The sequence below is a fragment of the Nesoenas mayeri genome (genome assembly GCF_963082525.1).
Source record: "Nesoenas mayeri genome assembly, chromosome: 7".
Lineage (NCBI taxonomy): Eukaryota > Metazoa > Chordata > Aves > Columbiformes > Columbidae > Nesoenas > Nesoenas mayeri.
This window is the reverse complement of record NC_137551.1, coordinates 2,910,221-2,922,927: the sequence shown is the minus strand read 5'-3', so window position 1 is coordinate 2,922,927 and position 12,707 is coordinate 2,910,221. Positions and strand designations below refer to the sequence as shown.

At 40.3% G+C, this 12,707-nt stretch overlaps 1 protein-coding gene across 1 annotated transcript in view; it reads left to right on the top strand.

Moving 5' to 3' along the window:
- Positions 1–9,961, top strand: part of PCDH15 (protocadherin related 15) — a gene marked incomplete at its 5' end in the record, with an annotated part of 280,224 nt that extends 270,263 nt beyond the window's left edge. Inside the window, 6 exons of the mRNA XM_080347717.1 lie at positions 1,069–1,090; positions 2,486–2,524; positions 3,224–3,297; positions 4,132–4,264; positions 5,016–6,485; positions 9,126–9,961. Coding sequence (XP_080203843.1) covers positions 1,069–1,090; positions 2,486–2,524; positions 3,224–3,297; positions 4,132–4,264; positions 5,016–6,485; positions 9,126–9,680 — 2,293 coding nt within the window. The 3' untranslated portion in view covers positions 9,681–9,961. The remainder of the gene's footprint in view (positions 1–1,068; positions 1,091–2,485; positions 2,525–3,223; positions 3,298–4,131; positions 4,265–5,015; positions 6,486–9,125) is intronic.
- Positions 9,962–12,707: the final 2,746 nt, after the last annotated feature.

The following is a 12,707-nucleotide window of genomic DNA, read 5'->3' as shown; positions in this document are numbered from 1 at the left end:
CATCTTTTGATGATAAATCTTATCTCAGTTGTTCCTTAGCTTTATATTTTACAGGCATCAGCATTAGTTTAATGTTGATAATCAATTTCATGTTCTGAATATTAATAGAAAACTTTGATAGATGGTGATATTAAAATATGAAAAGGATTTCTGTTCTTTATTATTTACTCTATTTCCATAGACTGCCGTCTGTACTAGGTTAAGCTCAACATAATTTTGAGCATTTACCCTTGGCTTCTAAAACAAAACAAAACAAAAAAAGTAATCAAGGCTTATCCTTTATAATAATGCTGAGACCTAAATTGCTCTTCCCTCATTTTGTGTAAAGCATTTTAATTTTCTGGCACAAAATGTGAAAATAGAGAACTTGATAGACCTAAGTGCGTTTGTCATGAGTATGAATGGCTCCAAGAAAATGAAATAAAACAACAAAGAATTTCCAGTAAGATCAAAAGCACAAAGCCGGAGGCAAAATCATGATAGATAGCAAAAAGAATTTAACTCCTCCCTGCTAAGCAAATGTTAGACAATGTGTAATGTTAATAACAACGCTGTTACAAGAAATTAGTAACAGAAGCTTCAGGCTGATTTCTAGCAAGTCCCAAGCGGATACAGAAAGTCTAGAAGGAAAAGAGAAACCGTTTCACTGCTTAAGCAGCTGCGTGAAATAACAGAGACTCTTTGCAGATGGTCTCCGAGAGAACAGAGGAGGTGCCGGGGCTGGAGCTCTTCAGGGAGCACAGGGAGAGCCAGACTCAGCATCCGCCCCCTTCCCCTCACCGAGTGCCCTGGCTCTCTGGCTTTTGGGGATTTCCTCTCATTCATTTGCAATCGAAAGCAGGAAAAGATCCCAAAGATTCACTAGCCTTGCTCATGCAATGATTTGTATGTCCAGAGCAAATTGAAAGAAAAACATATTTTGTATTGTAGATATGTATTTCTTTTCTTGCTAGTGATAATTCTAATTACATTATCTTTTCACCTCTCTCCAGAAAGAATGGCAATATGCATCTTTATGTAGTCTTGCAGAAGTATACTAATACTTTCTTTTCTTTTTCCGACTTCTAGGCGAGGATACGCACAGCAAGAGGTAAGGCTGTTCCCCAATTACATTTAAAATATTAATCGCATCAACATACTTTTCCCATACAGGCTGTACTGTTAAGCTCATTGCTGCTGCGTGTTTTAGAGGCCAGAAAGATAAAAGTGGTTCAAAAAGATTTCCTGGGGGCTGGGAACCATCGTGGCACAACCAGAACCTCCATCATCTCTGCAGCTCAGTGTAGCATGTCCTGGCTGCAGCTTTTTCTCCAGCAATGAGTAACATGGAGAATTTCCTTCAGAAATCTGACTGGAATCATTTAATAACTGGAAAGTTCTCCAAAATACATTTCTATCATTAAGGCCGCTTTTTACTGCTGAGGTCAGTTTTACTAATCTGGAGCCTACCAATCCTTATTCAGGAGTGTTTTACAAATGCAAGCTTTTCGCTGTTCGGCTGTGATTTTTCCTCCTTTTGCAGAGCTTATTTTTGTCTCTTCATTCAGATACAGAACTTCCCCATCTCTCATGTTTTGGTTTTGGCCAAGAAACTTGGCTGAAATATTGCCACCAGGTTTTGGGAGGAGTGTGGGGACAATGGTAACTGATTTTCCTAAGAAAACCTGATCCTGATTTACAAAACAGCAAGTGAGGTGTATCAAGTCTGTCCTTTGCAGAAAACTGGAGATGCAGATTAATTAACAACATGACTGCCAAAAATGAGACGTGTTTAATTGTGCACACCTGAGAGGGGCCGTATCGTCGTGTCAGTCCTCTTGGTGCAGCCTCCCCGAGTCTCTTCCCTTGTGTCAGCATCCTTGTCTCACTGCTGGCCCTGTATGGAAAGAAATCACACATAAGCTGTAGAGAAAATAAGCAAGATAATCCATCACTGTCTTACTGGTGTTGTAAATTAAAGTATATTTGTGGTTGGGAGGTACTCAGTTAAAAGCCACAGAAGTAAATAGAGAATTAGAGTGATGGTGTTGCAGTAAAAGCTTCAGTAAGAAATCCAATCACTTCAGGTTTCTAATACGCAAATCACACACTTTACTGCAGATTCCCATAAATCTGCATTCTGCCTGTTGGGGATGATTTTTTGTCTGCTGTTGTCTCCCCGCTGCCTCCAACATACACCACACCATAGTTCTCTTGGGCTCTGGCAGAAGTTCTTGAGTTAAATAATTTAGAGAATCACCACATAAACTGGGCATTTGATTTTATATTAGGCAAAAGAAAAAGTGGACTATAAAGTGATTTTAGCACATGAGGTGCTTAGCAGTGTTTTGCTTCTCACTGAGTAAGGATGTACCTGGGTGGCTGTCATACAAAAGGCTCAGAAGGAGCTGTGCTTTTTTAGGGTTTCTTTCCAGTTTTAGTTCAAATGACATGTGCTTTTTAGTTATTGCTGCCTAATTAACCCCTTTCTAATTTTCTTTCATAGCAACAGCAGTTGCTGAGACCTTCTCTTCTCAGACCAGAGGTACCACCATTTTTTGCTTCTTAATTATTCTATAACTTTTAAAATGGCTTTTACATAATTTCCTAATAAAAGCCTGTCTGTCTTGAGTAGTATTTCCCCCTCTGACTCTTTTGGATGAAAAGGAAAGTCCTGACATCATTATCCTATTTATGTTGTTTTAATTAAATACCTTAAATTTACTATGTCTTGGTATTTTCCCCTTGAGCATTTGTTTAGTTGCTTCCATAGACTTCATCACACAGACTGAAAGCTTTCCTGGTTTCATGTCCAGATTCACAGACCAAATCATTTCCTCACTGACCAACTGCAGTCTATTTTTTCAGATGTCAATCAACTGCAAATTGATTATTGTACCTAGAGATGAACTAAGCGGTTGGCCTGCCAAGCAGTGAAAGCGTTAGACACTGCTGTGTGTTCTGAAGGAGGTTTTTGTACAGGGTGAGACAGTGTCCCACACCAGGATAGCATCTTCATTTAGCTGACTTGAAACAGTCCCTCCTAAGGAGTACACCGGGAAAATGTCATTTAAAGCTCCTGTTTGCCTCTCATTATGGTTTTTGACAGTTGCCAATGCTCCTCAAATTATTATCCTTTTTTATGTTGGATGTTTGCACTTTAAGATACTGTTCTTTGTGTCTTTTTCATCAGTCTTTACTGTGTATAACTCTTTGCATTCAATCAGTGTTTCTCTTTTGGCAGGAGTTAAGCATGGAGTCTGGAATTGATCCAGGCCAGGAGTACTATGGGCAAGATTACTACAGCTATGAGCATGGGTATATTTTCATTTTCCCTATATATTTCTGAAAATGCTGCTTTTCCAGGTTGGTGATGATTATCATTACAACGTCTAATCTGAAGATTTACCTTCAGCTCAGGATTACTTTAATCTTTGTATCCACAAAGGCGTGCGCTAACAACAAAACCCTTTTCAGCAGTTAAGGAGGCATTGTATAACTCCCTGCTTCTTTAGGAATCTAATTATTACGCTGCAGAGTGTATACTCCATTTATCATACCAGTTTTATAGGCACTTTTTTGTTTGCATATTTCTGCTGTCGGAGAGATTAATTTCCATCATCTCCTCCTCTTTTGTGGCTCACCAGCCTGAGTTCTGTGACTGATACTTTCTGCTCCCTGTTCCTACCAGCATCTGGCCTTTTGCATTTACTTAGAAAAACCTCCTCCTGCATGTTCTGATAATGCCCATCTGACTGCAAGCACCACAGGGACTGTTGCTGTTCTCACAAGCTCACGGGGATTCTCCAGAACTGATCCCAGTGAACCTGCACTTTCATTCCCTAACTATAAAAAAAAGATCCCCCAAATAAATCAGCTACCTGGAAAGAAGGTCATTGCACTTGATGGATTCTTAACTGATCCCAGAGAGCTCGCAGTTGTAAGGGGCTTGTGGCCAGTTGCAATAGGAAGAGCTTTCAGATTGTGTTATGCTAAGGAAAAAAAGAATCCGCATCTTTTTAAAGGTAGAGAGAACAGAGAGCAAAGAAATCCTTGTCCTTGTGGGATGCGAGCGTGTGCATTTGTTGCTGTGTGCGGAGACACGCAAACACATGGGTGCACGTTCTGAAGAGACGATGGTGTTTTTGGCAGGTACGAGCTGCCGCAGTATGGGAGCCGCCGCCGCCTGCTGTCTCCTTCGGGGATGTATGACGAGTACGGGGAAGTCATGGTGGAGAACGATGGTGGCTACTACTATAGTCCGCACGGATCGACGGCAGAAGAGGTAAGTGTCTCTGGTGTAATGGTTCCATCTCTGCAACAAGGTGAAGGGCAATTAAACTTTGTCAAATGTATTTTGTAATTGATTAGAATATTGTGTTCTGTGTAGACCAAACAAGTGGCTCCTCCAATGCTAATCATAGTGTTTGCCCTTCTGATGACTGGTAGAGTTTGTGTTTTTCTAGGAATAAAAAGGAATTTCAAAGTTTCTTTTAATATCTACATGTTTTTCTCTCAAAGTAGATTTCTAGTTTGAAGCAAAATCCTCATAGCCTTAGGTAACTCCATTTTATATTGTTAACCAAACGGGTTATTACTAATATTCAGCCTGTAACTGGTGATTTTCCACTGAGAAGAGCAGTCACCTAAACTCGTTACCATGAAGTTCACAACTGAACGTAAAGAAATTCTAAAATGTCAGTAGCAGCCAGAAGAAAGTTGACATAAATGTTCCTCTTTTTTTAAACTAATTTTCAGAAATACTAGCCTCTTAATCCATCACATGGGTTTTAATTAAATGAGAAGAGAGAACATTTCTGAGCCAGTGTTCTTCCCTGTGGCAGTGAGGTAGTTGTGCACTCCCAGCCTATTCTAGAAGTAAAACTTTCCCCATAAATTTGGTGAGAAGCTATTCTGAAGCAGGTAAGTTAAGTTTTGATGCTGGAAAAAAAGGTCACTGCCTTATTTTAGGGTACGAGTTGTCACAATAACTATCTTTTCAAATTGTAATCAAGTTCCATTTTCACAATTTGCAGGGGATGAGTCAAGGCAGAGGTCCTCCAAGCAGAGGTATAAGCCAGAGAGCAGGGCCTCAAATAGAAGGTAGACCTTTAGGTGGTGGGCTGGACCTAAGACACGGCTCTGCACGAGTCCTTAGGACCGGCCAGGGCAAAAGGAAACTAAAAGCTGTGATGCATTTAAGTCGTGTGGCAGTCAGTGCTCACAAACCGGTAAGAAGAACTGAGTCTGCTCGTTCTCCATGGAAGAAAGCAAAGATATTCCCCATGATTCTGCAGAAAGTGAAAGGTGGTAGAAAAGATTCCAGTTATGCCAAGTTGATGTCAGCTCGCCAAGTGGATGGTGAGAAAAGCATGATTATCAGGGGGAGTTACTTCCAGAAGTCGACAGATGACAGACCTTCGATGAGGAAACTAAATCATGTGCTAAAACGCATTAGTGTCTCCAGAAAATTTCAAGAGCCTATTAGCAAAGATTCAGTGCATGCAAGAGGAAAAGGAGAGGAAGAATATGAAAGCGATGAAGGAAAATCAGGAGTTTCAATAAATATCACAGCAGAGAGTGAACATGAGGATAGTGATTATGAGAAGAAGAAAAAGAAGAGAAGAAAATACACGTCAGATGAATCATCAGTGAAGAGCAGTAGCTCTGGCTCAGAGTCGGAAGATAAAGACTACTTGAAAATAACTCTGGACCAAGATGAAGCCACTGAAAGTACTGTGGACTCTGATGAAGAAACCGGGCACGAATTTGGGGATTCTGATGACGAGTCTGGATCCAGCACTAGCAGTGAATCAGAGGAGGACTCATCTGAAGAGGATGATGATGATGAGGAAGACTCTGACAGTGATGAAGATGGTAGCCTGTCAAAGAGCTCATCTACGCAAAGTTCTTACAGCAAATCAGGGACTAGTGAGTCCAGCAGTAGAAGAAGCACTGAAAGGTCCAGTATAAAAAGTCGGGGAGGTGGCTCTCGGGGCAGAGCAAGACGATCCAGCCAGAAATCAAATATGAGCTCTAATGCATCAGGTAGTGACAGGGACATGAGCTACAGGAAAACTTCAGGATCCAGCTATAAAAGCAAAACCTCCTCCGCCAGCCTGGAAATAGAAGACACGATAGAGGAGGTGTCAGAAGAAGATGAACAAGCGGATGTGGAGCAAGTGAGTGCAAGCCCCAGTGAGAAGGCAGATAACTCAAATAAGACCATTTCTGAAACATCTGCCTATGCAAAATCTGCTGCTGCTGTAGAAAAGAGAGGAAAATCAGCTGTGAATGGTGAGGATAGCGTGGATGAAAGCGCAGAAGAGGATGATACAGATGCTAGTGAGAGGGAGGAAACTATTAGTAAGAATGAATCTTCCTGCCTAGAAAGTGAGATCAGTGTTACTTCCAAAGGGACTGAAGGGACAAAAAGCACATCCAATCGCACTTCTGGTAAAACTGCTACTTCCCCTGATACTGAGAATCAAAGTTCTGACACCAACATGAAAAGAAAGAAAATAAGAAAAAAGATGTCTGAGGAAAACAGTCAGTCTCAGTCAGATGAGACCCTGCATACTGCTGTTACGGAGTCAGAGACCACTGGTGATTCCACATCCTTTTAAAAAGGAGCGATAGTAGGTGGACATTTTACAGTAAGGAGTGATCTTGTTTGCTGTGCTTTCTGTGTGATCTTTCTTAATTTCTTCCCCCAAAGGGCTGTGGGGCATTGGAACAGGCTGCCCAGGGCAGTGGTGGAGTCACCATCCCTGGAGGGTTGGACAGACGGACATGAGGTTCTCAGGGACGTGGGGCAGTGCCAGGGTTGGGTTAACGGCTGGACTCAATGATCTTGAGGGTCTCTTCCAACCAAAATGATTCTGTGAGTCTAAACAATACACACTTGAGACGGCTAAAAAGAAAATGTCAAAGCTTATTGCTTCAGCATTTGAACCTTACGTGCTGTCTTAAGGATAGAACGGTAGAAAACCAAACTAACCAAATTCCTCTGAGAGACTACTCAGGTATACTTAGTGGTAGATCTAGAAGGATTAGTTTTCATGTAGCAATGGCAGGAAGGAGTACTTGTGTTTCTCTGCTCGTTTAAGTGATGTAACTAAAGAGGCATTGTGTTGATTCTTAGATTTCATCCTTTTTGCCTTATGCACATTGCGAGGCACAGTAACATCACGTTTCGCGTTAGGTGTGAAGGATAGCTTTGTAAACCTGTGTTCATGCAGGTTATATCTGTCACAAAATGGAACACTGTAGGAAGGCAAAGGGGCAAAACATGGAATTTGGTGAAGCCTGAGAATGATGATGAGGATGAAAAGACTTAGAAGTGATACATGGTTTCACGTTGTGTGTACAACATTTGCTAATCTTCAGGTGAGTTCTCTGCTGTAAACGTTAGTCCCGTTTACAGGGAGGACAACTGAAATAGCAGCAAAACAACACTCCCAAAACTGCAGTGTATTACTAGCACAGCTGGGATTAAACTGTTATATCATGGGATTCAGGTTTCAGGTACCAGTGATGTACAAAACAGGAATGTAGAGGTAGGTGTACAAAGTGAGCTTTATTTTTCTTTTCTGTACAAAGTGAGCAGTGATTTTGGTTTTTTTTAAACATCTGTTTAGAAGTCTGAGATACGTAACAGCAAAGTATTGCTGAAGGTAACCATCCCCTATGTTCTGTATTTTGGTATCTGCCTTTTAAAATTCAATAACCTGGAATATTGAATGTAATTCAGTAGAGAAATCTTGTAGCACTTCCATTAGCGCAGTTGCGCTCAAAATGACAATGGTTGTGTAGGAAGGACTGTTACTGCCAGCACGAGTGGCCGTTGTGTTCTCTTACGTGCAGCAGCCTGTGCATGATGCGGCCCCTTAAGGAGCTCCCACACAAGCTTTGTACGCATGTGAGCTATCTGTGCTCTATTTACCTTGTATCAAGCACCACAGAGCTGTTTCTCAGCCACTTAGATTTATCCAGATAAGCCAAAAGAAGCCTAAATAAAATTAAATCTTTGAGCCAGTATTGGATTAGTCTTGTGAGCATGTGCCTTAAAGCTAGTACAAATTCTGGCAGTTGCACCAAAGCTCTGCTAGGAAGCCTCTGTTAGATGAGGGAGAGAAAAACGTTTGAATTTTTAAGCCTGCTGTCGCGTTACTCTGGCAGGACAATTGGTGTTGAGCTGCTAAGCGCAATATTAACTTTTCAGCTACTGTCTTTAATTCCAGTTGTAATGTGAACTGGATTTATGATCGCTTACCTGCTTTTTTGTATTCCCACGCAGCACAAACTTGTAGCTGCACACAGTGTTTTAGCGTAAATCCCATTTAAACTTGTCAGTCTTTTCATCTAGCTGGATATGTCTGTGTGGAGAAAATTGTATGTCTTTATCAGGAACAAAAGAGTAGGCATCTAAGTAATTTGCACAAAGTGTAACTTCTCAAAAGCTTATGAGTAATCACCATCTGCCTGTACCTTGCATGATTTTCTCTCTCAAAACTGGCTTTTCTTGTGCATGCGTATGTATTGCAGTGGGAGTTAACTGGGATGGCAGCTGCTGCCTTAGTGAAATAACAGTGTTTCCTTTATTAATTCAAGAATGATAGTAGCTTGTTTCAGTATATTGCAAGGAAGCATTGATTTTAAAAAGATCAATTATAAACTACAATAAGTAGTGGAGTTTGTGTAATAGCTGTTAGTACAAAGTCACAGAAACATGGAAATTGTTTGCATTAGCTCTTTAAAAAAAAACACAGAAATTCTAACATCTCATTTCTCCACCATCTTCCATTTAATAGCAAAGCACCTCCTTTGATTGCACTAGATTGGCACTGGCACAAACCCTGATAGCAAGCTTTGCTTGTTTTAACCAGCTTTTAACTGGTTTTTAACCAGCTTTTAACCAGCTGTTTTTAACCAGTTTGTGTGTTCAAGCATTAGGTATATATGACAGGGGCACGCAATGGTAATCAAAACAGTTAAGTATCTGCGTACAACCTAAGAGGAAGGGTACAGTCAATAAGAAATGAGTGTCTAGATAAGAGACAAGATAAATAACAGATAGAAAAAGGGCATGAAAATGTAAGAAATAGTGCTGAGATTTAACAGCCTTTCTATTTATTGTCAAACAGTGGGCCCGCAAGAAAAGGATCAAGTTGATAGTTGACCCGGAGTATGAGACCAGCTCCACTGGAGAAGACAGCGCTCCTGATTCCAGCCAGAGGAATCGCCTTAATAACCCCAGTATTCAAAACAACATCAACGGGAACATCTACATTGCACAGAACGGCTCTGTTGTCAGAACCCGTCGTGTTTGCCTTGGTAATAATTTAAAAGTCACATCTCCAGTGAGGCTGGGGAAACAATTCAAGAAACTGGACAAGCTTGCAGTGACACACGAGGAGAATGTCCCACTGAACACCTTGTCAAAGGGACCATCCTCTAGTGACAAAATGAACACAAGACCTTGCAGTGTCTCATTTGCTTCCTCTACTATAGGGGCTGAAAATCTAGTAACAAAGCCAGGGGGCTCCAAAATGAAAAGCACAGAAGAGCAGGAATCGGTTGTTGATAATGTGGATGTCAAGGAGCCCTTGGAGTCGCACAGTGAACACACACAGTCAGATGAAGAGGAGCTCTGGATGGGCCCCTGGAACAACCTTCACATACCAATGACAAAACTGTGATTTTTTCTTTTTTTTTTCTTTTTTTTTTTAATTTTTACTTCAGTTTATAATAAACTGCGCTTTTTATTGTCACTGAGGAAAATGTATGAAATTTGTATTGTGCACATACATTGTATACTACAAACGACATGCTTTAAAGTTTAAAAACAAAATTTGCACTCACATTTGTACCACTTAATTGTCCTCCCCAACAACTATTTTGACAGGCTCCCATTTCACTAAACAAGACTTCATTTAAATTAATTAGGTTTTTTGGATCTTGATTTATTGTTTAATAAACAGTAAACTACTAATAAATGCACAGCAACATTTGGTTAACTTTTCAGGCAGTTCTATACATGCCTAGCTTGTTTTTCTGTATGGTACTTGTGGCTATACTGTTTAGATTTGGAAATTGTCTATTTATGTTCAACATTTATATCCTGAGCACTTGATTCTGAACTCAGAGTAATAAATTAAAAATAAATCCATGAAAGTCAATGGAGCAAATCCTCGGCTGGCTTAAATTTGAATAACAGTACCAAAGTCGATAGCGATATACCCATTTATGCAAACAGAGGATCTCGCTCAACACCCAGCTAGCAAACTTATGTGAGAGTGCAATTGGAGTTTATGAGAGTTACACAGAAAAGTGAAATAGAAGATTAAATAAGATAAAAATTGCAAAGAGGAAGGAAATGTGTAGCAATTAATCTTATTCAGAGTTACCTGGCGGTGGTTTGTTCATTTTCTTTTGTAAATTAGCTCGTTCCAATTTTCTTCTCTAGTCAATTTTTCATCTTTTCATCTCTTCCCCCATCAGTTCTGTTTTCTTCTTTATACGGTCTTTAGCTCCGGTTTTTATGCTCCATCAATAATTGTCATCCTATGGCTATATTCCTCCGAAATACACCAGGATGATACACGACTCTGTGAGATAGAAATAGGCATTAAAGAGTAATTAATAGGAAGGGGACGGATACATTTTCAAGCCCAGCTAGCTGTTGGGTTAAATGGTACAATCGCCATTCCACTCCAATAGTGTTGAACATAAACCTGCTGAAAAGACAAATGGATTGTGGTGAAGAGGAGAAAAAGTGAACGTTTTACAAGGCTAATATGCATAAAGAGATCTGTGAAGGGCAAAGGGTGTCAGAGCACACGCACAAAATTGTTTCCAAAACTTTAAGTAAGCATTTCTTGTAAAATACACTACATAAATTTTGGCACCGGCTTCTAATGGCTATTTGTACCTCAAAGTAGTGAGTGTGTAATGTTACACCTTGAGTAAGGAGCTGAAGAAAGCCACTCTTCATAGTCTCCAACACCTACAACACATTAGCAATATAGAGCAAAGTATTTTTGTCCAGTGTGGTACAGGAAAGAAAACAGGAACATACATATTCACATGAGAAAAGCGTCCTGTTGTATTATGCAAACTTTTTTTCCAGTGTAAGATCAAACTAGTTGTGAGAACAACATGGATACCTCTCGAAATATAGGAAAAGTCAACAGATAAATGTGTGCAATGAGTAAGGAAATGATTGGCATCATCATTCTTTCCCTGTTGCTATAGTTGGCGTTTCATCACAAGATTGGGTGACAATGGCTGTTGGTTCTGCTCTGTTCTGACAGTAAATGGACTTTTGCTACTGTGATTGTGTGTGTTTTGCCCTTGCACAGGTTCTACTCCACGAGATCCCTCTCAATGTTTATCTCCAGAAGCTGTTCGCATGTTATGCCGATGTAAATGTGACATTTCTGTCAAATACCTCCTTTTCAAGCTGAGGTTTCTGACCAAATATTTTGAGAGATGGTGCTTGTTTTTAGGCATGAGAAATGCAATGTAGCCTAATCATGCAAGGGGAAAAAAAAAAAAAAGACCGGGTATTTCTTTCTCCTAACTCTTCTATTTTGACATATTTGCACTTGGTATCTAACAAAAACTAGCTATTTGGAGTTTAGCTGGAGTCTGAACATATAGATAAGAATGATGGAAGAAAAAAAAATTCTATTCTTTGAAATAACTAGTAAAATGTTATATTTTAATCCTGTTTAAGTTACTGTTATTATTTCACTGCATCATTTCTGTTGCAAGATCTGTCAGTTTGTTGCTTACTAAATACTTCAATAAGGTCATATGCTTTTTAGAGAAATATTTTCTCCCAGCTACTCTTAATTTTCTGAGGGGAAAAGAAAAATTGCTGCTTTTTCTAGCGACTCACAGCATCAGCGGCTTTAGCTGTAGCTCTGAGCAGGGCTGCCAGGCCTGATGCTGGTGGGGAGCAGCGCTGGGTGTGCTTTTATCAAAGGCAAACCTGTCAACACCGTCTCCTTTGTCTGCCCAAGCCCTCAGAACTGTTCACACCATGCAAAGAGCAGAAGAAATTTCATTTTTGCAATGAGTGGGGCTTATCTAAAATCTGTCTTGATTTTAGCTGAGCTTGCAGTCACTTTCAGACTTGAATTCTGTTGGCAAAGAGAGGGCTTAATGAAATCCTTCACAGGTACAGAAAACTTGGGGAGGTGTTTTTTTCTTTTTTATTTGCTTGGGTTGTAATACTATAAATAAATGCAGACTTTGAATCTGTGTTTTCTGGGGATACCATGCTGCAAATTAACACAGATTTCAGCCTGTGAGCAGGCAGTGGGTGCCAGACTCAGCAGCAGTAAGACTGCAGACTGATACAGGGGAAAAAGGACACTTCTGCATTTCCTTTGGGAAGTGAAGTACTAGCAGGGCTTTAGTGGGTACAGTAAGTAGAACAAAGTATCTGGGTCTTGGAATATAATTTACAGCTCTTTAACCACGGCAGTTTGTAAAGCTGATGTAAGGCACGAGCGTTTTCCCCTGGGTGGCAGAATGACTCACTGGCTGACCGATTAAGGCGGCAATCATTGCTCCTGACATTGATTTAATTTGTACACTCCTCCAAGCAGGCACCCATAGTTTTGTGGTTTAGCACGGCATCTGCTACGTTTTCAGAATAAGCAAGGACCAACTGGCCGATGTTCTGGCTATACAAGGGCAGTGGAATGCCCACTGTA